The 23,637-nt window shown below is 54.0% G+C and overlaps 7 protein-coding genes across 7 annotated transcripts; 2 read left to right on the top strand and 5 right to left on the bottom strand.

Moving 5' to 3' along the window:
- Positions 1-1,795: 1,795 nt before the first annotated feature.
- On the bottom strand, positions 1,796-2,908 carry Triagg1_8471 (uncharacterized protein; the record flags this gene model as incomplete). The annotated part of the gene is made up of 1 exon (XM_062903321.1): positions 1,796-2,908. One exon carries the CDS (start codon positions 2,906-2,908, stop codon positions 1,796-1,798), a length of 1,113 nt encoding a protein of 370 aa, XP_062752664.1.
- A 905-nt stretch (positions 2,909-3,813) lies between these two features.
- Positions 3,814-6,050, bottom strand: Triagg1_8470 (uncharacterized protein; the record flags this gene model as incomplete). The annotated part of the gene is made up of 2 exons (XM_062903320.1): positions 3,814-4,317; positions 4,395-6,050. The coding sequence occupies 2 exons, from the start codon at positions 6,048-6,050 to the stop codon at positions 3,814-3,816; spliced, it is 2,160 nt and encodes a 719-aa protein (XP_062752663.1).
- Positions 6,051-8,326: 2,276 nt separating this feature from the next.
- Positions 8,327-9,361, bottom strand: Triagg1_8469 (uncharacterized protein; the record flags this gene model as incomplete). Its single annotated transcript, XM_062903319.1, has 1 exon — positions 8,327-9,361. One exon carries the CDS (start codon positions 9,359-9,361, stop codon positions 8,327-8,329), a length of 1,035 nt encoding a protein of 344 aa, XP_062752662.1.
- Positions 9,362-9,792: 431 nt separating this feature from the next.
- Triagg1_8468 (uncharacterized protein) lies at positions 9,793-11,525 on the bottom strand (the record flags this gene model as incomplete). Its single annotated transcript, XM_062903318.1, has 3 exons — positions 9,793-9,852; positions 9,924-11,298; positions 11,368-11,525. The coding sequence occupies 3 exons, from the start codon at positions 11,523-11,525 to the stop codon at positions 9,793-9,795; spliced, it is 1,593 nt and encodes a 530-aa protein (XP_062752661.1).
- Positions 11,526-12,124: 599 nt separating this feature from the next.
- On the top strand, positions 12,125-14,523 carry Triagg1_8467 (uncharacterized protein; the record flags this gene model as incomplete). The annotated part of the gene is made up of 3 exons (XM_062903316.1): positions 12,125-12,396; positions 12,465-13,998; positions 14,080-14,523. 3 exons carry the CDS (start codon positions 12,125-12,127, stop codon positions 14,521-14,523), a joined length of 2,250 nt encoding a protein of 749 aa, XP_062752660.1.
- A 1,559-nt stretch (positions 14,524-16,082) lies between these two features.
- Positions 16,083-19,838, top strand: Triagg1_8466 (uncharacterized protein; the record flags this gene model as incomplete). The annotated part of the gene is made up of 2 exons (XM_062903315.1): positions 16,083-18,633; positions 18,697-19,838. 2 exons carry the CDS (start codon positions 16,083-16,085, stop codon positions 19,836-19,838), a joined length of 3,693 nt encoding a protein of 1,230 aa, XP_062752659.1.
- Positions 19,839-20,369: 531 nt separating this feature from the next.
- On the bottom strand, positions 20,370-22,949 carry Triagg1_8465 (uncharacterized protein; the record flags this gene model as incomplete). Its single annotated transcript, XM_062903314.1, has 2 exons — positions 20,370-22,442; positions 22,509-22,949. The coding sequence occupies 2 exons, from the start codon at positions 22,947-22,949 to the stop codon at positions 20,370-20,372; spliced, it is 2,514 nt and encodes an 837-aa protein (XP_062752658.1).
- Positions 22,950-23,637: the final 688 nt, after the last annotated feature.

Raw genomic sequence — 23,637 nt, 5'->3', positions numbered from 1 at the left:
GCTTTTCCCTTCGTCCCTGTAAAACGCTTAAAAAAAAAAAAAAAAAAAAAAAAAAAAAAAAATCCCAAGCCTCGGAACATGTGAAATCTCGAGCGTATTCACCCCCCCTCCCGCTCTCCGCTGTTCAACGTCTCTCCTCATGGCTGCTGCCCGCCCTGGCCCGCTTCGGCATCTCACAGTGCCGTCTGGTGTCATTCTTGGTGTCACGCAACGAGATCAGATCATTGAGTCCAACAAAAAAAAAAAAAAAAAAAAAGAGGGCAAATATGTTGATGGCTCTTTGCATGGAGCAGGGAGGGAGAGAGATGAGCAGGTTCGTTCATGAGCAGGTTATTGTTTTTGTTTTTCTTCTCTCTCTTCCCGACTCGCTGCCATGTTCCATTGGGCCGTAGAACTCGGTTCGAGTACAGACAGGCAAACACAGGCGGCGAGGCAATTTTCTTGCTACCTGATGTATAAGGTACCTGTACTTGTGTATGTCTCTCTGGGGATTAAATCCCGTGTATGTAGGTACATGTACTGTTCATTTTGCCTCTTATCATGGCATAATTCTTCTCACAAGTGATTCCCCAGCTGCCTCCCATCCAGCATCCAGCATTCACTGCAAAACCACAGCCAACCAACCATGTAAACCTGCAACCATCTACCCATCAACATGCCACACAGAAAACAAAAAAACACACAAAAACATCCCGAGCAAGTACCACCGTAACACTCGACTTGTCTGTCTCTCCCCCACATCTGTTGGGAATTTTGTTGAGGGGCCACAGAAATCCAGCCCATTGCCAGGGTCCCCCCTTTCCCTCTCCCTTGCCCGTCGATCTGGGCGTGGGGCACCCCGATTCGCCGCAACACAAAAAAAAAACCCCACGTGTTTTTTTGGCCGCCCCCCTGTCGGGCTTAGTAATTATGGCTGTTGTCATTGGTGGGATTTGCCGATTGATAACCCTCAAAGTGTACAGTGTAAGTTGGCGAGTGTTTGTTTGTTCTTCGTACCGTGTTGTCCATGGATGGCTTCGTTGTGTGTGTGTGTTAGCGAACCAGTTGCTGATAACTCTGTAGTATGTAGTAGTCGATACAGGCACGAAAGATGGCATCAGGTGCTCTGGATTAGGCTCTTGAATGCCACCACGTCGTATGTTGCTGCCCAATCTAGTATCTAGCACGTAGCCGAGTCTCTCTCTTGATCTGTTTGCCCAGAAGAAAAGGTGTGCCGAGGCTACCTAGGTATGCAGTCTGACCAATACTGCTGATATTTGATATACTATCAACTCGAGGCTGTGTGGTAGCCTCGACAAATGTTGATTATATCTGATAAAATCCAAGAGGTACCGAAATACACCGAGATGTAGCGCGATGTAGCTAGATGCACCGAAATTCACCGAGATGTACTTCATACCTATTACTTCGATACTACTCAATACTTAGATGGTGGACGTGCTAGTAACTTCACAAGAAGATGTAGTGCTCAAACTATTACCTCTAGATAGAAAGGGTTAACCTTGAATGATATTATTCTCCTCAACTCCTCATGTATAACCCCTATTTCGATCATCATACCCGTAATGCGTATCCTCATCCCATGCTCCATGCTTCATACCATCATGAAATCCTGCTAGACATTTATACTAGCCCCGTACGCCGCGCCAAGTAAACAACGTGAATCAGTCCAAGCCAAGGAAATCACTACAAAGAACGCTTCAAATATCCGTATAGGAAAAAAAAAAAGGCCCACCACTCCGAGCTCAGCCCGGGAACCACAAAGCTCAAGTTCCGAGCACGATCCGAACGTCCCTCACCACGACACCATCCGGCCATCCAGTTCCACCACCATCTGCAACCTCTGCGGCATCGCATCCACCCACATATTCACCCTCTCCTGGCCCAACCCCGCCCACGCCTCCCTAGCCGCCTGCTTCAGCGTCTCGTCCTCCCAGTCCTTGAGCAGCTCCGACGTCCACTGCTTGTTCGGCGGCCACAGGGAATCCAGCGGGCTCAGGTCGGGGCTCTCGCCACAGCTAAACGAGCACCGCAGCCCGTGCGTGTCCTTCCACTGCTGGGCGAGGTTGATCTTGCTCGCGCTCCCGTGGGCAAACACGTCAGCGTCCTCCTCCAGCACAAACGACTGGGGCCCCGAAGCCGTGAGCCACGGCTTGACCACCTTGTCGAGCACCTTGTCGCAGTAGTCGGCCATGGACATGGCGCCGTTTCCCTTGGGGCTGGTGGACGAGTCGTAAAACACCAGCTCGCTCTTGAAGCCGTAGCCCACCGCCGCCCACGCGTGCAATCGCCTGACGTCCCGCGGCCACACGTTGCCCGGCTCCTGCTCGCACCCGCTGCACAGCTTCTCGCCGCTCCTCGGCGCCAGCCGCATCTTGCCGTCGAGCCCAAAGCCAAAGTGCAGCTCGCCGCTGAACCGCACGCGGCGCCAGTCCTCCTTGACGGGATACGTCCGCAGGGCCTTTCTGGCAAAGTCGCAGCGCTTCTCCCGATGCCGCTTGTGCGTGTGAATCCGCCCACAGACGAGGCACCGGCGATAGCCCAGCGTCCCCATGGCCCGGTGCAGCGTCCGCCGGTTGCAGTTCATCTCCAGGCCGGCCGCCTTGGCCAGGCCGCTCCAGTTGAGGCTCACATCCTCGTACTTTTCGTCCCACAGGATCTGCTCCATCTTCTGCAGGTCCGAGTCGGCAATCTTGCTGGGCCGCCCTCGCGTCTCGCCCCATTCCGGGTCGTCGCTCTTGGGCGTTGGCGACGCATGGAGGGCCGCATAGCCCTGAGACCGGGACAAGTCAAAGTGGCGGAAGATGGCAGACTTGTTCACCGGCAGCCCCTGGGATTCGAGATACGAAATGGTGCCTCGCACCATGGCCTTTGCCGGAGTGTCTCCATGTTTGTACCCAGAAGGCATGGAGCGGTTTGTTGGGTACCAAGTTGTCGTGATTGTTTGAATTGATCGTGGATATCTGTACAAGACACTTGATGCCAGAAGCAGAGGAATGGGCGAGGCAAGACGGTTGTAAAGCGAGTGTGTAGGGCTATTTTTGTCCAGTGCCAGCAGTCGTGACGCCAGTTTGTCGCGGTTGACGGAGCGTTGACGTAAAAGCCCACACATTCGCTGCACGTGACCCTGATTCCGTCAACCTCACCTCATCGAGTTGATCATCTGCACAAGAGCCCAAGCATAAGTATGAGGCGAATTTGCATTTGCATGTGTATTTTGTGAATGCCTCATCTCATATGCCTATACCGAGATATTATTGTAGTCACGAATACAGACGGGGCGAAGTAAAGAGGCAAAAACACGAAAAAAAACCGAGTTGGAAACCCAAAATCAAGTCAATTTTGTCCGCTTCTCTAAAGCAAAGACTGAATAGACACTAATAATACGGATTAAGATTGGCCAGCTCCAGTCATGCCCATACGATAAATCCCTTGCTCGCTTAAGCTTTGATATAAATTTCACGCCAATTTTCTTTCTCAAAATAGTAAAAAAAAAAAAGAAGAACGAAGAGAAAAACAACAATAAATAAAGAGAGAAACGTGCTCAGCGTTGCTCAACCAGGGCTCCCAAAACTTGTAACCTGACCAACGCCCAACCTCACGTAGCCAACCCTTATCTCCGTTTTCTATGTCTTGATATACATTACCACCCGGGAATCAGACCGAAAAATGTCGTGGGCATCAATATGTCTGGGGGGGAGGTGAGGCCCCTAGATAGTGAGTTGATATGCAAAATAAACATGATGAAAGAAGCCCACTGCTTCACTCATGTTTTTTATGAAGAGAGGAAATAAATGAAAATGAAGCGATCGTTTAGTGTTTTCCGGCATCGCGGACGCTTTGCATGAATCGATCTTCGGCGCCGACTTCGCTCAATGCTCGGTTCGATGAGGCGCCTGCGCTGGTTCTGGACAGGACGGCTTTTACTTCTTCCGCAGTCTTGCTCCCCATCAAGTCCATCTCTCGGTTGAGGAGAATGGCAACAGCTGCCCGAACCAGGAGTGTGTCGCCCTCAAAGACGTAAACATCCCAGAGCCTTGCTGCCTCGTCAATGGCCAAATGCGCAGTAAAGAGGTTGGTGAAGATGTTGGTAAGATACTGGTCCAGCTGGACGCCCGGCACCGTCCTGGTCAAGTGCTCGTAGAGGGTATTTGACTTCTTCTTGAGCGTGTCATGCACGAGGTGGAATGCTGATGCTTGCGCGCCGCGGTCAAAGGTGTAAAACGACAGTGGTAGAGGGCGGTTGAGGACGTTGGCCAGCGCGATGAAGGCGGTTTCGGGATTTGGTAGATTAAGCAGAAGCAGTGCGGCTATGGTCTGTTTTCGTCATGTATGAGTTAGCAACGCTTTTCCTACACAAGGATAGAAGGCTAAATAGAAACGGCATCACTCACGTTACATCCTGACACATAGCCAATGTCGTTCCTGTACATGGCATATGCTCTCAGCACATCTACCAGGCCCTGGTGAAGCGGGCCAGTCACTTCAAAGATTCGAAGCTCCCTCCACGTCTTCTCGGCGACGTCTTTGCGGATTTGCTCAAACCACTTGACCCGCCTCAAGTCCTCTGCGTCGCCCCTGTCCGTCTTGACTCTCTGCTCCAGCTCTTCTGATCGGGTCAAGGCTGCTCGGAAAGATGCCTCCGTCAGGCCAAGCTCGTTGCCGATGGCCTTTGCCCATACGGATCTCCGACTGCGGGGCGCCACTCCCTTCCACCATAGCTCCCTCGTCGCCTTTTCACGTATGGCCTGGTTCCAGCGAGGAAGAACATCGTCCTCCCAGATGTGCATGGCCCTGTCCGCATTGTTGTCCCTTGCGTCGACCTTGTTCTTTCGCGCTGCTTCACGGCGCTCCTCGGCCTTGACGCTCGCAATCATCATCTTCTGATACTCACGGAGATGGCGCCGCTCTTCGGCGGGATCTTTGGGCGGCAGCCACGACGGCCGAGTGCGGCTCAGGACGGCCTCCTTCTCCTTGGAAATGGGGAGCGGGTCAATCATGATGTTGGAGCGGCGCAGTGGCGGGAGCTCTGCAAAGGACGACTTGACTCGCTGCTTCTTCTCGTACTCCATCTTCGCAGACTGGTTCGGGTTCCATGTGTTGGGCCGCGCACCATGCTTCTTGGCTTCGATCTCGTGCAGCTCGTCGGCGTGCTCCTCCAGCTTTTCCACAAGGTCTTTGGTATCAGCATTCAAGTCTGCAAGCGCAATGGTCCAGCTGCGGGCCTTGCCTCGGAGGGGGCTCGGGGGCGGCCTGTCGCCGTCGGTTTTCCAGCTTGGCGACCGTAATGAGCCCTGCGCTTGGGCGACGGGGGGCGTGCCATTGCCAACACTACGAACTCGGTTGTTGCGCCGGCGGTCAGGCGATGGAGAGACGGATTTGATGGACTGCGGCCGACTGGCAGGTCGATCACTTTGTGGGCGCGGGGAAATGGGCACGTTGTCGAGAAACAGACCGTCGGGGATGTCGTCGTCATCGTCGTCGTCGTCGCACTCTTGCTCAAGCTCCGAGATGGACTTGCGGTCGCGGCTGACCTGCCAGCTGCCCCGTCGCGGCTTGCCGGCGAGACTTGGGTCGCGAGGGTCGGGCGTCAGGCCCGGGCTGGTGCTGCGATGGCGGCGACCCTGAGGGACGGACGATGTCGAGTATCCCTTGGTGAGAGTCGCGGGCCTCGGATCGGCAAAGGACGAAAGGCTGGTGCTCCTGGGATTCGATGCCGCCGCAGTGCCGTGGAGGTTGGGAAAGGACCGCTTGGAGCGCGGCGCCCGCTTGGCAGAGGCAAGGTCTCGAGGCCCGCGAGCCTTGTGCAACGCAGCCTTTGGGGTGACACCGTCGTCGTTGAGGCCAATGTCCTCAAAGTGGCCGACGTCGGACAGGACGCTGGCGTCGTCGCTGTTTAGCGAATGGAACGAGGACGACTTGGAGCTCTTGGACGTGGTCATGCCGGGAGGAGAGTCCGGGCTCGCGTGGCCATGGATCGTGGCGTGGTTAGCGGCCGTTTCCAAGCCACCGTTGATGATGCCAATTCCAACGCCATGATCACGAATCATTGCTGCATCAACAGGGCAACCAGCTGCCCAGCGTCGGTTTCGTCTGCGGTTGGAAGAGGATGGAGAGAGAGGTTGAATGGGAGTGTGGGGGGCGGTAGTAGAGAGAGAAGACGACGACGACGGATCGAGGTTGTTTGACAGAGTTGATGCTCTTCTTCGGGTGCTATCGGTACTGTCAACAAGAGATCAGATGTCTCGAGATTTGAAACAGCGTAGAGTCCTCGCAGGGTCGAGAGGTTCGGCTGTCTGTACAGTAGTAAACTGAGCCAAAAAATGAAGAGACGACGAAAATGAGCGTGGGAAGAAAAGAGAGAGAGAAACCGAAGAATCAAAAGCAAGGAATACCAGAGGCAAAACGACTGAACGCTCTCAGCTTCAATGTTTGATCTAACGAGTGTGGAAGGGATACAGAAAAAAAAGAAGCTGGAGAAGGAATCTAGAAGAAAAAAAGGACGAGAGAGAAGATCAATGCAGAATTGCGGAGGATCGAGGGAATGACGAGCCAAGGAGGCGCCAAATCGATGCTTCAAACAAGGAGGGCTTGGGTACATGCGCAATGATCTGGGAGCTGGTACAGGGTACCTGGCCGTGAGCATTCTGGCAATTGAAGGCTAGCGGACCCCCCCCCCCCCTTCCAAGGTCCTTTTTTCTGCTGCGGCGGCGCTGTATTTTTGTATTTTCGGGGGCAAGGCCTCCCAGATTGCTGCACTTGAGGCGCTGCATTGATGGTGTCTGTGCTAGCCCCGTTTCCAATTGTTGCGTTGTAGCCGATACAAGCGCGGCCTTGTACCGGATCGCGTTCAGGGCGGAGTCGCCTGTGGACGAACTAGGCCAGAACCTGGACAGACGCATGCAGATGGTGATGGTGCAGCGACAACGCCAGTGAGACTGCACTGCACGCGTGCGTATGTCTGACGTTGGGCCTTGGAATGCCTTATCTACAGCGCTACTAATACAGCCCACACTATTGATTGAACAAGTACCGAGCGGGATGGTGTGGCCATTGGATTGATGCTTGTGCTTGTGCTTGTATTTCCCGAGGGGCAAACCATGTGCTTGTCTTGTCTTGTGTTGTCTTGTGTTGCACCATTCACAACAACCAGAGTAGAGCTTCCATCCATGTCTTTCAATGCAGGTTGTTAGTCAAGATACAAACAAGCAAGCATCAACTCACTCAAACCCTAGGTACCCAACGGCCGTCTGCAATCTACTGTATCTGACACGCACCAGTGGGCAATCCAGCACTCCCATCCTCTCAAAACAGCCATGCTAAACCATCTTCGCACCGTACGTGTGGTTGTAATCTCGCGGCCGCATCACAGTGTCGCATCAGCAAGCCCCTGACCCAAGTGGAGATGAAGCTCAATCTCGGCTGGTTCGGGGGCCGAGCAAGACTGTGCAACTTGGATCCTTGCCGGCTGTATCAACCGCCATCAGCAAAGCTTGGAATGGAGTGCAATCATGCTGTATTATTGCTTTACTGCTACCATCTTACTTGTGTACAGTAGTCAGACGCAACCAGCTTCAAACCCTATCCCAACTTACATACGAGTATACACAGTCAGCCCTACCGGGAACCAGAATAGCTTCACCGCCGGCGCGACAGAAATCCCACATGGCTGTCCCATGTACGTTTTATCGAAGCGACTTCCAAATTGCCATAGCTCCCTTTCGCTTGTATGCAGACTCTCGGCTGCCCTAAGAATAGCACCTTTAGATTATGACATGCCTTGTCTTGCAGATACTACATGGACTACCTAGTATACCAAAGACATGCCATATTGCTATTAATATCCATCTGTAGATTCTTCTTATTGTTGTCTGCAATATCTTGACCGTGGCTCTGGGTTAATACAAGTTCTAGATCTTCTCAGAACGTCCAGAGCCCCCTTGCTTGGGAAATAAATAGTCCTGGTCGCCCCCACAAGGGCATGGCTGAGAAGCAGCCCCTTCATGGTGAGGCGATGCCGGCTTACTGTACATGCACATATAAGTGGGATGTGAGAAATTCTATTTTGCTTTACATCAGGTGCTCCATAACCCAATATTCAAAAAGGGACCAGACTCAAGAGCTATGGTACGACATGTCAACGTGGGACGGCAATCTCCTCAGTGCCCTGTATTGTAAAATATCCATGGTCTGTCTACCTATACATGTCATTATCCTCTTGCTCCTAGTTCTGTCTCTGCCACCTTGTGTCGATGCCGAACCGAACCATCTGTGTCACATACAACTACTACCAACCCTAACAAGCTCAAGCCAACGAGATCCTACATTATTGCTTCTTCTCTCCCCTCCCCTCCTTCGCCTGCTGTGCCGCCTTCTCTTCCATCATGGACTCGTACGTAACCACATCGAGTATCTGTTTAGGCCGAGTAAACAACGGCCCTGGTAGAGCTTTGAAAGCAGCAACGTTGACGACCGAGTCCCATTTTCCTGTCTGGGGAAGCCGATGACTGGATTTATATGCCGCTCCGTGAGGTTGCAGCGGAACGTTGATCGGTTCAATTAACGAATCTCCTTCAAAAACATTTTCTTCATCTTTGTGTTCCACCGTCGAGATGATGGGATCCGACCTTTCTGAACAAGATTCCTCAATTGGCGTAAGATAACCGCTGTTATGCAGCATCTTTCTCATAGTACAGGCATCCGGCGTCGTGCAGTCTCTTGTATCAGCCAATCCTGTTGATTCGGGTGCCTCGTCAAACATTCCAACAATCCCATGCGTATCTTTGTCCGAGTCGCTGAGGCTTTCTCTCTCGGGAGAAAAGTCGAGAGTTGCCGTGGAGGCGGACCTAGAACGAGTCCTCCGTTGGCCAAACTCATCTCCATCGTCATCGTCATCTTCGAATTGAGGTTCTTGTTTGCTCTCCACACATTGCGTCAAGCTTGGAAATGAAATGCTCGCCGCTTCCGAATCGTCGTCAATGTAGCGTTGAATAGAGAAAGGATCCTCCAGGTCAACATGCGGCACTGCATCGACATCGTTTGGCTCTGTATCAGGCAAATGATCCGTCTCAGAGTTCGTACCCTGGAGGCCACAACCCGCTACCGTCAAATCCACGCTCAGACGCCTTGCGTATCCTTTCGATGCCGATGACATGCTGGGACAATCCTCATCAATGACTTTGTCTAGTTGGCGCATCGTCGTCTCTCTGCCTCTCCTTTGCGTGTTGCTAGAAAGCTTGTTCTGCCATCTCGACTTGTTCTTGCCTCGCTTAGCAGGCGATGGAACGACTTCCACAATTTGGCAGTCCGAGTCGCTATCGGATGACTCGATAGATATGACATTGTCGGTTGAAATCGCCATTTTCATGGGGTTTTCGGTTGCTGTTTTGTTGTGCTATATAGGAACGAAGAGCAACAGGGCTCTCTGCGTTGGCCTCTGGGCAGATATTTGTGTAGTGGTGAGCGAGAATGAATGAGCAAAAAAGAACGTTAGTCAAGTTAACTGCAGAGCAAAAGAGAAGGTACGGAAGAAAATGTAGGACGGCTACGTAAATGTTGGTCAAAAGTGAGGAAGAAGTGAATCCTGGGCCACGCCACCAGATTCACGCCTTGAAGTCGACGTTATTCATTATCAACCAAATGCAATACAAAAGGTTCTTGTTCATGGCATTGTATTTTGTCTGTCCATGTTCATGCATCTATGGTATCGCTACAATCCACATTAAGCTTCTATCTCGTTGAGATCCGTGGCGCCTGAACTTTTTGCTTTCTTTTTCCAACTCTCCCAGCCTCTTACATGCGCTCCCGTCTCCGTGGGGCCGCCCGTATAATGTCGTCGACTCTCAGGAGAAGCTGCATCGTGGATGTTAGCACGCCGTCATACAAGGGTAACCATAGTTTCAATAAAAAAAAGATTCTCTTACCTCTGCTGCCTCGCTAGCAGATGACACAACCGCCTTCTTCAGCTTGTAGCTCTCGACCACGCCAACCTCACGCATATCCGCAATGCCACCACCGGGAGTCATCAGGTCAAGACCATACGTGGTCAGACCGTCATAAATGGCCTTTCGCAGGCGTGCAACCAGCTCGCCGGAATCCAATCCAGCATTGTCGGCCAGAATCGTGGGTAGCTGTCGCAGAGCAATTGCAAAGCTGGAGACGGCCACCTGCTTCTTGCCTTCGATCCGTGTGGCCGCACCCTCAACAGCCTTGGCCATGACCATTTCGGCACATCCACCTCCCAGCGTTGTCCTGGGCTCAATGACAGTTTGCGACAGTACGGCCAAGGCGTCGTGTAGACTTCGCTCGGCCTCGTCGAGCAACTGCTCTGTAGCACCGCGTAGCACAATGGTGCATGCCTCGCCAGCAGCCACGCCGGAGAACTTGATCAGCGTATCCTCGCCAATGATGACCTCTTCGATCAGGTCGCATTGACCAAGCTTGATCTGGTCGGGGTGGTCAAAGGTGGAGGCAATCTCGCCTCCAGTCACCAGCGCCAGCCGCTCAATGCCGTCAAAGTCGGCGTGCTCGATGGACATGATTCCAGCGTCGGTAAAGAGCTGCTCGGGCCAGTTGTAGATGAGCTGGCGGTTGATGAAGCAGTTGATGCCGTGAGCCTTGATCTTCTCCACCTTGGCCTTCATCTTGTCCTTTTCGGCCTTCTCCAGCTCTGCCAGCTTTCCAGTTGAGCCGACCTTGACTCGGGCACCGAAAATCTTGACCTTATCCGTGTCCATCGATGTGTTTGCGACCAGGATCTTTGCCTTCTCCAGCCTCTTGGGTTGGTTTACGCCAATCTTCTTGTCCAGGATGAAACCCTCATCCAGGTAGGAGTCGCTCAGCTTTCCTCCGGCCTTCTTGATGATCTGGATGTGGCTGAGGTCGGATGATTTCTTCAGACGGAGGATCGCGTCGACGGCAAGCTGGGAGAAGTGGTCTCGGTCCTGTGACAGAACCTTGGAGCTGAGGGTTGTTCGCGCAATGGCAACGAGATCCTTTCGGAAGGCCTCGGGGCTCTTGCTGTGGTCCACGGCAGACTCCTCGAGGGCCTTGAGAGCAGCCTGGCTGGCTATCCGATAGCCCTCAATGATTGTCTGAGGGTGAATCTTCTTGTCAACCAGCTTCTCGGCCTCTCTCAGAAGCTCGGCCGCCAACACAGCAACCGATGTCGTGCCGTCACCGACTTCGTCATCCTGAACCTTTGAAATGTTGACCAGTACCTTGGCGGCGGCGTTGTCGAGGGCTATTGACTTGAGGATCGTGGCACCGTCGTTTGTCACCATGATATCGCCGGTGGAACTGGATGGAAGGACGGGTCAGGGGCTGAGGGGCTGGCTGTCTGGGGATTTGTAATGGACGGGCACTCACGCAGATTGAAGGATCTTGTCCATGCCTTTGGGACCAAGAGTGCTCTTGACCAAATCACCAACGGCGATGGCACCGACAAAGGCAGACAGACGCGCATTCTCGCCCTTCTCCTCAACGGTGCCCTCCTCGAAAATTTGGGTCGGGAAGAACGACTGCATGGCGGGGGAGATTGATAGCAGAGGTTAGTTGGGCAACAGAAGCAGCAGGCGATGATGCCGTGTAATAGGCAGGGCGGCGACAGTGAAACATACCATGATGAACTGCTGGTGACAAACCGGACAAAAGAGTACAAGTCAAGGGAAAAGGAGGCTGTATCGGGCTGGCCTGCAAGCTGAAGAGAAGCAACTGCTTGGTGCCTGTTTTTCCTGACGCCGCCGAGCTCTCCTTTACCTGCAGAGCGCCATCTCAAAAAACCCCCACCATGCAAAGACGCGGCCACGTGACTTGCCCCTCTGTCGGAGAAATCTCGGCTCAGGAACATCGCTTCTCCGCCGCACACTTTGTTCAAAGTTAGAACAACAAATTTGTGCTGGACGGGTATCGCCGCCAAAAAAAAAAAATCCACGTCCGCAGTCCCGCTGTCGCCTTGCCGCAACAAACAACCCACGCCCTGCGCTTCGAACGCACCGGCCGATTGCCAGAATCTCTTCTCGCCGCTCCTCACTTGGAGATTCAAAAACGAAGCCCCTGAGCCGCTCCCCAATCCTCAACTTTTGCCGCGCCGAAGCGGGGCACTCTCGGCACCCCTCCTCCCATCATGGCGCCCTCATTCGACCAGCTGCGCGAGGCTGACCTCGACGACGACGAGTTCAACGAAGATGAGATTGACATCTCCGACCTGCGCGAGAAGTTCGAGGTCCAGCTGGAGCTGGGCTACGACACCTTTGTGGTCATCGATGGCCTTCCCGAGGTCACCGAGGATCAGAAGCCAAAGCTGGTCAAGTTCTTGCTGAAGAAGCTCAACACTGTTGGCAAGACCAAGGAGGAGCTGATCCACATGCCCATTGGCGATGATGGAAAGTCGATGCGGTAAGCAGGGTCTTTCGTTTATTGATTCTGGGGCCTGGTTTTTGACTTTTTGTTGGGGCGATATTTAGCTTTGCGTTTGTCGAATATTCCTCAGCCGCCGAGGCCGCTGCCGCTACCCGCCAGCTGGATGGCGTTCCCCTGGACAAGAAGCACACACTGCGCGTCAACAAGATTACCGACATTGAGCGATATGGCCGAGAAGGACGAGTTGACGAGAAATACGTCCCCCCCGTTATTGACGAGTTCGCCGAGAAAGAGCACTTGAGATGGTGGCTGAAGGACCCCTCTGGCCGTGGCCGTGACCAGTTTGTCATGTATCGTGGTGAATCTGTCGGCGTCTTCTGGAACAACGAAAAGGATCAGCCCGAGAACATTGTCGATCGCCAGCACTGGACTGAGGCTTTCCTCCAGTGGTCGCCCCTGGGCACTTACTTGACTTCAGTCCACCAGCAGGGTGTTCAGCTGTGGGCTGGTGCATCTTGGTCCCGTGCCGCCAGATTTCCTCATCCCTTTGTCAACCTGGTCGCCTTCTCCCCGAATGAAAAGTACATTGTCACCTGGTCTAACAGACCCATCTCCATCCCCGAGACTGGCCACCCTGCGCTGTCCGTTGACGACGACGGCAAGAACTATGTCATCTGGGACATTGAGACGGCGGCTCCTCTCCGATCATTCGCCAACCTGGATGCCCCCAAGGGAGAGGAGGGCAAGCCTCCCCCAAAGATGCAGTGGCCCGCCTTCAAGTGGTCCGCGGACGACAAGTACGTTGCTCGTCTGACGCCCGGTGCCTCCATCTCCGTCTACGAGCTCCCCCGAATGAACCTCCTCGACAAGACCAGCATCAAGATTGAAGGCGTGGTTGACTTTGACTGGGCCCCGGCAACACCTCAGCGTGAGGGCGTCAAGACGTATGAGCAGCTCTTCACCTTCTGGCAGCCCGGAACTGGCAGCAACCCCGCCAAGGTCGGCATGATGAGTATCCCCTCCAAGGAGGTTGTGCGAAGCCTCAACCTGTTCAACGTCAGCGACGCCAAGCTGCACTGGCAGTCGGACGCCGCCTACCTGTGCGTCAAGGTCGACCGACACTCCAAGTCAAAGAAGTCACAGGCTACGACGTTGGAGATCTTCCGTGTCAAGGAGAAGGGTATCCCCGTCGAGGTCGTTGATACTATCAAGGACACCGTCATCAACTTTGCATGGGAGCCCAAGGGCGATAGGTTTGCTCTCATCACCACCACGGAGCCCGTCGGCCCTACTGCCGTCCCTCCCAAGACATCCGTCTCCTTCTTCTGCCCCGAAAAGTCCAAGGGCGCCTATGCCGGCAACTTCAAGCTGCTGCGCACCCTGGACAAGAAGAACAGCAATGCCATTTACTGGTCGCCAAAGGGTCGATTTGTAGTCATTGCCACCATCGCCAACCAGCAGAGCTCCGACCTCGACTTTTACGACGTCGACTTTGAGGGCGAGAAGCCCGAGTCAGCCAAGGACCTGACTGCTAACCTGCAGCTCATGAACACAGCCGACCACTACGGCGTCACAGATGTGGAGTGGGATCCCTCAGGCCGATTCGTCGCCACGTGGGCATCAGCATGGAAGCATGCGGTATGTTTTTATCGTGTCCACACAAGGTGTAACTTGTAATTTTTTTTCGTGCATGAGCTGACTAACGCAAAATTATGACAGATGGAAAATGGATACCACATCTACGACTTCAAGGGTGAGGCCCTGCGCGAGGAGCCCGTGGAAAAGTTCAAGCAGTTTGCTTGGCGGCCTCGACCGCCGACACTGCTGTCAAAAGACGAGCAGAAGCAGATCCGCAAGAACCTGCGTGAGTACAGCAGAGTGTTCGAGCAGGAAGACGCCGACCGCGGCGCGTCAGCCGACCTCGCAGTTGTCGAGGCCCGTCGCCGCGTCCTGGACGAGTGGCATGCTTGGCGTGCGGAGGTGGAGGCCGAAGTGGTGGAAGAGCGCGAGGTGCTGGGTCTCCCATTGGATCCACACGCCGCCCTGCTGGAGGCAAAGACCAAGGAGATGGAGGGCACCGAAGGAGGAAGCATCGACAGCGATCGGGTGATTGAGGAGATTGTCGAGGATGTGTTGGAGGAGAGCGAGGAGGTGGTAGGGTAGGTGGGCATGGTCCTCTCTTTTGTCTAGCATGGGCATTCCGGGAGTGCTTTGCGCTTATGTATGGGTAGATATTTCCACCGGATTTTTTTTACGGAAAATTGGCACAAATAATGACAAGTGTTTTGAAGAAGAAGCCTTTCTTTTGCTCACCACAGCCACCACCAACACCAACACCACCGTTGGTGCTTCATAAGCTTATTCCATGCTTCGTATTCCCCCCCTCTCAACCTCGCCTTTTACAGTACTGATGCTGTAATTTTCTTTCTCTTCTCTGCTTTTTCTTTTATTTTCCTCTAGTCTCAGGGGGAGGCAAAAACAGTCGCAGCCGTAGCCAGCATCTGGTCATGGCGCCATCTACATACAAGATTCTGCCCCATACCATCTCAAGTGAGTCGGTGCATCGACTGCATGGATGCTTTGTTCCATCAATTCCGTCCGCAAGCGTGTGCTTCGTAATGCGAGTCCACGCTCTCAGTCAAAAGTGCACACGTATGCCGAAACCTGGAACTGTACCTTCTCGCATACTGTATCGTAAATACTGTATACCTAGGTACTGTAAGCAATTTTAAACAGCCTGCGTCAAGTTGTTTTTTTGGTGGGCTGCAGGGAATGCAAGCTTGGCAAGGCAAGCTCTGGGCGAGCCCGTGATTCTTATTCGCACCAATTATCTGCAATTGGCTGCTGAGCACGTTTGAGGATCCAGCCCTGGTGAGAGCCGGGATGGGCAAGGGGGTTTTCTGGCGACGGTACGTGGGGATTGCTGGCCAACACGTACCGATACGCCCAGGGTACTTCTAGGCCCGCTGCCGATGCGCTGCTGAGGGCAGTACCCGCGCGGGCGGAGAACTCGCTAAGCGACTGGCACCGCGTACAAGTACCCGGCCAAGCGTCGGGCCAACCCACAAACCCGCACCACACCATCTTGGAGTGTTCTGGAGGACTAATCTGAGCCACTCTCCCTCTCCCTCTCCTCATCGCCCTTCTCCTGAGTTCCGAGTCCCTTTTACGAGCGTCGACAGACAGACAGACACAACCTGTGCTGTGCCGGTACTGATACCGAATCGTGTACCACGCTGACGCGTATATTTCCGGTATCACGACTACATACAAAGAAGCGAGAGGGGGAAGAAGATTCAGCCTTGGTCCATTTATTTATTTCATCTGTGGATACAAACCTACTATACCTTACCCCGACCATCGAACCCACAGCCTGCGTCACGTCTCGTCTCGTCCCGACAGCCTCGATTCTCGATATCCCGCAGCAGACCTCTCTCGAAACCTGGAGTTTGTCGTTGTCTGAGCGACGAGTCATTTCGGCGACTTCCTACCTAGCTACCGCGCGGTACCGGTCCCTGTCCAACCTCCTCTCTTTGGGCCTCGAGCTTTTCTATTCTTAATCCCTCCCCCCTTGAGGCACAACGCGAGATTCCATCCACTTCCATCCGGGCCGGGAATGGCTCCTCTGGCAACCTAACAGCCTCTACCTCCCTCCTGGTAGAGCCTCTAGCCTGCAGCTCCCCATGTGATCCGTTGTCCGCCAACCGACTTTCGTCTCAACCATGATTCGACGGCCCCCGGGTCAAGGACGATGGTCCGCTCAGCAGCAGAAGCTCCTCCTGGCTTTTGCCTTTATCCTCTTACCATGGCTCCAACTTGCCGATGCTCAGCAGCAGCCTCTGCAGCCACAAATCCGAATTCACTCACAGAGAGGAGACGTTCCTCTTGACAAACTATCCGAAGACACCAACAACCGTTGGTACTCAGCCCAGGCCGCACAAGACGTACACGCCGAAGCGAGGTTCGACACCATCAACCGAAAGCAAAAGCAACAACAACAGCAGCAGTCCACTCCTTTGCCGCCGCAGCAGCAGAAATATCGACGGGCCCCATACGACTACTCCAACAAGGCCCAGAACCGAAATCAATCCCCAAGCAGAGAATCTGACAAATCAAACTACATAAAAGTCCCTAGCGATGCGAGCGCCCTCGCAACTTTAGCTCCGGCTCAGTCCGTTCGAGCACCACACACCTCACGACAACACTGGCCCAGCGCTTCTGGGTTGGCATCGCCGCAAAATGCGCGGAGTCTGGAGGACTGGGAAGTTGAAGACTTTGTTCTTCTGGCGACCGTCGATGGAGACCTCTATGCCAGCGACCGAAAAACCGGTCGGCTACGCTGGCACCTCGAGGTCGACCAGCCAGTGGTAGAAACAAAACACTACCGAACAAACAACTCCGTCCTCGACGACGACTACAACCCCGTTGACCATTACATCTGGGCCGTCGAGCCAAGCCGCGATGGGGGGCTTTATATATGGATTCCAGATTCCGGCGGCCTCGTTAGAACCGAGTTCACCATGAAGCGACTCGTGGAAGATCTGGCTCCGTACGCGGGCGAGGAGCCGCCCGTCGTATATACCGGAGACAAGAAGACGACCATGGTAACGCTTGACGCGGCTACTGGACACGTCCTCAAATGGTTTGGCTCCGGCGGCTCCCAAGTTAACGAAGGCGACAGCTGCCTGCGGCCCAATGCCTTTGACGAAAAGTGTAGCTCCATGGGCACAATTACCCTGGGGAGAACCGAGTACACGGTGGGGATCCAGAGGCGAGATGGTCGACCCATTGCAACCTTGAAGTACTCAGAATGGGGGCCGAACACTTTTGACAGCGACCTCTACCACCAGTACCATACCTCAATGGATGGCCAATACATCACCAGTCAGCACGACGGCAGAGTTTACGCATTCGATTCTTCCCGGACAGATAACGACATGCCTCTCTTTAGCAACAAGTTTTCGTCTCCCGTGGCTCGCGTTTTCGATGTTTGCCGCTCTTGGGAAGTGACGGTAGAGAGCAACCCGGAACTCGTTGCTCTTCCTCAACCTCCCATGCCAACGCGCGATGAGACCATTGCCAAGATGCGAAGCAACAGCATCTTCCTCAACCAGACCGAAGGTGGCAGCTGGTATGCGCTGTCTGGTCGGGCATATCCGCTGATTATTGATGCGCCCATGGCTCAGATATCGCAACGTGACTGGTGGGAGATGGATCCCAACAACGCTTCTGACTTCCCAAAGGCGCTGGTGGGCACTCACTTTCTGAATCCCTTGCGGAGAGGCGACCGAGAACAACCGGAAACGCTTCCTGATGGTCCTTTCAACGAGTATCATGAGTATGACGACGACCTGGAAAACGAAAACGCCTCGAACAATGCTCACGCCGTGACAAATACCGTTTCGGAGGAGCCAACCATTATAACCAAAGTCAAGGCTCTCCCACAGAGTGCTGCCAACAGCGTCATCGACTTTGTCAGCAACCCTGTCCTCATCATCTTCTTGATCGGCTCGTTGATATACAACGAAAAGAAGCTTCGGCGGTCGTATAACCGATTCAGGACCCATGGTACAATCAAGGATGTTTATCCCTTTTTGTTTCTGGATGCCGATGCCGGAAACGAATCCGCCGATGACAAAGATGGCGTATTTTCTTCCCTGCGAACTGTATCTCAAGACGAAAAGGTGGAACAAGTGCCTAGACCAAAGGTAGAAGATAAGGTGGACGACAAAGACAAAGACAAAGACGCTCAAGATCCTTCCAAGTCATTAGAGCCGACCGATAAAGTAGAAGATAAAGAAGTGGATGTCGTCAAGCAGGTGGATGCTGCTCCTCCGGATGCACAATCACAGGATGGTTCCAATGGTTCTGCGCCCGAGAAGAAGAAGAAGGCTCACAGAGGACGCCGTGGCGGTGTCAAGCACAGAAAGGCTCGGCCTGCTGATGGCTCTCAATCCCGTGACGATGAAGCAGACCTCACGACGGTAGATGAGGCTGTCAGCAACGCGAAGAAGCTTGGCGATCGACCAAGCCTGGAGCCCGACGTCATGACCATTTACAACGACATGCAAGCCGTCACTGGCTCCATTATCAGTATGGGAAATATCGAGGTCGACACGGATGTGGAGCTCGGCATGGGCAGCAACGGCACCGTTGTCTTTGCGGGCAAGTTTGATGGTAGAGACGTTGCCGTCAAGAGAATGACGATACAGTTCTACGATATTGCTACACGAGAGACCAAACTGCTACGTGAGAGTGACGACCACCCCAATGGTAAATATTAACTCTATCCAGTGGCGGTTCTTATTCACCAAGTTACTAACATGATATCCGCAGTCATCCGATATTACTCACAGGTACAGCGCGGTGACTTCCTTTACATTGCACTGGAGCGTTGTGCCGCCTCATTGGCCGACGTGATTGAAAAGCCATATCACTTTGGCGATCTCGCCAAGGCTGGACAAAGGGATTTACCTGGCGTGCTGTATCAAATCACCAACGGCATCAGTCACCTACACTCGCTGCGCATTGTTCACCGAGACTTGAAGCCTCAAAACATCCTGGTTAATCTGGACAAGGAGGGCAGACCCAGGCTCTTGGTCTCTGACTTTGGTCTCTGCAAGAAGTTGGAGGATCGACAATCTTCATTTGGAGCAACGACAGGTCGGGCAGCTGGAACGTCTGGTTGGCGTGCCCCCGAACTCCTTCTCGATGACGACGGACAGAATCCTGCGGCCATGGATAGCAGTACGCACAGTGGCTCACACACCATCCTGGTTGGAGATGCCACCACGCCAAACGGAGGGCGGGCCACGAGAGCCATTGACATCTTCTCCCTTGGGCTTGTCTTCTTCTACGTGCTGACCAACGGGTCTCACCCCTTTGATTGTGGTGACAGATATATGCGGGAGGTGAATATCCGAAAGGGCATCTATAACCTCGATCCCTTGGACTCACTAGGCGACTTTGCCTACGAGGCAAAGGATCTGATTGCATCGATGCTCCAGGCGGCTCCCAAGCAGAGGCCCGACTCGCGAGAGGTCATGGCTCACCCTTTCTTCTGGTCTCCTAAGAAGCGCCTAGCCTTCCTCTGCGACGTCTCAGACTCCCTCGAGAAGGAGATTCGCGATCCCCCGTCGCCCGCCCTGATGGAGCTGGAGAGACACGCCGCGGCTGTCATTGGAGGAGACTTTTTGAAGGTGCTCACGCGCGAGTTTGTCGATTCGCTCGGCAAGCAGCGCAAGTACACTGGCAACAAGCTCCTCGATTTGCTGCGCGCCCTTCGCAACAAGCGGAACCACTACGAGGACATGTCGGACTCGCTGAAGCGCAGCGTGGGGTCCTTGCCTGATGGGTACCTTGCGTACTGGACGGTCAAGTTTCCGATGTTGTTGCTTACTTGCTGGAACGTGGTGTATAACCTCCAGTGGGAGAATACCGATCGATTCAGAGAGTATTATGAGCCTGCTGGATTGTAAGGGGCCATTAGGGGTAGGGGAAGAAGAAGCGGTTTAGATGGGAAAGAAGGAGAAGAAGAAACTTGTAATTGAAAGATATTTGTCGTGTGTCGCATGGCTGAGCGGGTTTGTTGTGTATAGCATAAAAGCGTTTGATTTTCTTCTTTCCTTTTGTTTTCTTTCTCTTTATTGTATTAGTTTTAGCTTCCATCGTACAATGAAAGGCTTTTATAAATTAACAACGTTCGTGGCTGCTACTAGGTAGGTATCCGTGACATGTTTCTTTATTCTGAATACATCTGTCTTATTTTCACATTGATTCTCCATCCCAATAATGACAAGCACAACAGCCCTCCGGTCATTCATCCAGACGATTTTTGGGAGAACAAGGGGAAACTAACCAAATCCAACGCCTAGCCAAAGGTGCTCTCCACACAGATCCCATCAAAACAAAGCAGGGGTAATAAAAAAAAAAGTAATGGAAAAGATGACACTATGCAGTTGTATCCCGGAAAGCGAGACAAAACGGCGACATTCTCCCTTGTTTTCTGTTTATCCCCACTGCACCAGAATCTGCTTCTTGCCCTTCTTTCCTCCCTTCTTTCCCTTGCCGCCCGTCGCCTCAGTATCATCAGGCTCTTGTAGCTCAGCCGCCGCAGACGACGATGCCGGCGCAGCTCCCCATTGGAAGTTGGACTCCTGCTGGCCAAAGTCTCGTCTCACGCCGCGGCCCTTGCCGTATCCAAAGATGGTCGTCTGTGGCTTGGGTGCCGCAGGGAGCGCAGGGAAAGCATCTTCGGCGCGAGTGTTGGGTGGCGGGGGTCCGCGAGACTGCGTCGACTGCGAGGACGATGAAGCTGTCCAAGATGGAGCAGATGCACTAGAAGCCACACGCGCGGCGGCTGATGATGATGATGAAGATGGTGGCGGCAGAGAGGGGAATGCTGATGATGACGGCGGCTTGGAGGACGAGGATGCCGGGACCCAGCCGGGAACGCTTCTCACCGGGTTGGGTGCCGGACCGCCTAACCGAGTGCTATTCTTCAGCTTGAGGACCCTCGTTGAGTTTCGTTGCGATGCACCGACGACGGTGAAGTTTGTGTTCGTGGCGGCAGCACTTGCCCACCCACTGGAGCTCGACGTTGCTCCCTGCATGCCTCCGAGGCCGGGCAGGCTAGGATAATCTTCGTTGATGGCACGCCAGTCGTGCCAGGCCTTTCTAAGGCTGTCGGCTTTGCTCTTGTCATCGAACAGATCGGCCAACTCTCGCACCAGGATTCCAAGGGCATTGGAGGAAACATCGGCAAAGAGCGTGAAGAAGGCCTCGACGAGCTGAGGTGCTGTGAAGCCTCCCTGGCGATACGTCGAGATGTGGCTACGGAATGCCGCCATCTTGTGTGAGTCGTTGCCCAACAGGTTGGCGGCTCGCTCAATGACGCTGCCGTGGCGAACCAGACGAGCCCGCTCGTCGGCCGAGAGGTTGGCCGTGTCGGTAAGGCTGAGATTCTCAATGGCACTCGTGGGAGCAGCGGGGCCGGCGCCTGGGCCAACGCTCCGGGGCCTTGATGGTGCCTGAGCAGCATTCCGAGTTGAGGAAGCTTGAGCAGGTGTTGGGGCGAGGGTGGGGGTTACGGGGGCGGTAGAGGGAGCGGGAGCGGGAGCAGCAGCAGGGGCAGGAGTAGGGGCCGATAGCTGGCCACGGAACGTCCGGTTGGAGCCTGAGGGTGCCGAGACGATGGCCATCTGCCGCTGGAACGCGAGTTCGTCTCTCCGTAGAGGAACGGCTGAAGACACGGTAGGCAATATGCTGTCTTCGTTGGGGTCCCTCCCCCTGTTGGCTCTTCCTCTGGCTCGCGATCGTCCTTCTCCATCTCGCTGGCCGCCACCACCTCCTCCACCACCTCCTCCACCTCCACGTCTTTCCTGTTGATATGACTGGCGGATATCAAAGGCAGAGATGTCGACAAGCCGGGCGTCTCGGCCCACGTGTTTGCCGGCATGCTCAGCGAGGTTATGCGCTTGCATATCCAGTTCAGACTCGAAGACGACAAACTTCTTCTCCAAGCATCCCCGGTCAGAGCACAAAAAGTGGTCCTTCTTAAAGTGCTTCTCCAGCTCGTCGTAGTTGAGGAAATAATGGGGCTGTCTAGAGTCCCTACGATCGCAGAGGAAGCACCGCTCGTGCTTCATGCGGCAGTGCTCAAACAGCTTGTCGTCGTCATAGAACCGTTCGCCGCAGAAGCCGCACAGGGGGTGGCCCTTGAAGCCCGTCTGATCGGCAGCGCCCGGCTTGTCGTCACCGTGGCGCATGTGCTTTTCCAGCTCCTTGTCGGTGAACAGCTCGTGCTCGTGGGTGAATACTTTCTTGTTACGGGTGCAGAGGTCACACATGCGCTTGCGATGCGCCGACTTGACATGGCGATGCAGATCGGCCCAGCCCAGGCCGGCAAAGTCGCACGACTCGTCTGGGCAGTTGTATCTCAGCAGGAGGACGGTGTCACCAACAATGTCCTCGTTTGTGTACTTGATGCCGATGCTGCTGTCGGTGGTGGTGAAGTCCCTGTCTGTGTAGTCTTCGAATCTCTTTTCGGCATCGTCGGTGAAGATGACAAACGCAGCTGACGTCTATAGAACCGTGTTAGTATACATTTCGATGGAGTAGGCAAAAAAGAATGGAGGAAGGGAACGTACACGACAGTGAGCACAGTCCTTGGTCTTGTACAGCGCCCTCATGCGCAGACCGCAGATGTGACATGTCTTGTGGTTGCACGGCGCAATGGAGTGATGAGCAACAGGATTGGCGCAGATGAAGCAGACCTCGGCATCGTCATCGTCGTCGGGCTCTGGGGCAGTGGCCAAGGCAGCCTTGTTCTCCTTGATGCCAGTTGCCGGCGCCGCAAGCCCAGCTTGGCCAGCAGCATCGGGTGGAGCAGCTGAAGCTGAATCTGGGCCCTTTTGTCCTCGTCCCTGCCCTCGATTGCCGCCGCCGCCTCTTCCTCCTCGTTTGGCGCCCCGATTCTGGCCTTGACTTCCTCTTCCTCCGCCTCCACCTCCGCCTCCGCCACGGCCGCGTCCTCTAGAGCCGCCGTCGCTTCGGCCGGTGGTTGTAGATGCTCCCTCAGCACTCGACATGGTGGATGATTGTAATGAAGGCGTATGCGTATTCGATGTGGGATGCGTGTCGCAAGTCTCCGTAGAGACAATCTCGATGAGATGGGAGAGCTTTGTCGGATTCGTGTCTATGCGTGTCTACCAAGGCTGCTGTTGTCTTGTCTCGTCCCCTCTAGATCAAAGCCGTGATTCAGCTGCTGCTGCTGCTGCTGCTGCTGCTGATCTCCCCACAGAAGCTGGATAGATGGACGCAACAACGGGAGAAGAATGACAAGGTAAAAACGTCGCCAAAGATTATCTGATGAAATGTATGTCAAATAGATGTTGGGACGCCTGCAAACAGCCAAACAGTGGCAAAGAGACGCAATGATTGGAAGTGAAGATGACAGAAAGGAATCGTTTGTCTGCGCTCGTCACAAAAGTTTTGGCTGCGATTTTTTTTGGCCTCTTTCGGGCCCCTCCAGCTTTGGGGGGGTTTTGTACAAACGAGGCAGGCGCAATTGGGGGGCAAGTTGCCTGGTTTGGGGGCAGCAGGAGAGCGTTTGTTAGTTACCCTGGAGCTGAGCGGGCCAATCAGCGGCCTTGAATTCACCCAGCAAGGCCGTTTTTTATTGAATTTTTTGAATTTTTTGTGCTGCCAAATCAAGCTCCGAGCTGTCCGCCTGATGACTCAGCTGCTATTGGGGAGCAATTTCGCCTACCCAGGTAC

This window comes from Trichoderma aggressivum (genome assembly GCF_033847375.1).
Source record: "Trichoderma aggressivum f. europaeum strain CBS 100526 chromosome Unknown scaffold_041, whole genome shotgun sequence".
NCBI lineage: Eukaryota > Fungi > Ascomycota > Sordariomycetes > Hypocreales > Hypocreaceae > Trichoderma > Trichoderma aggressivum.
This window is presented reverse-complemented; position numbering and strand designations above follow the sequence as displayed.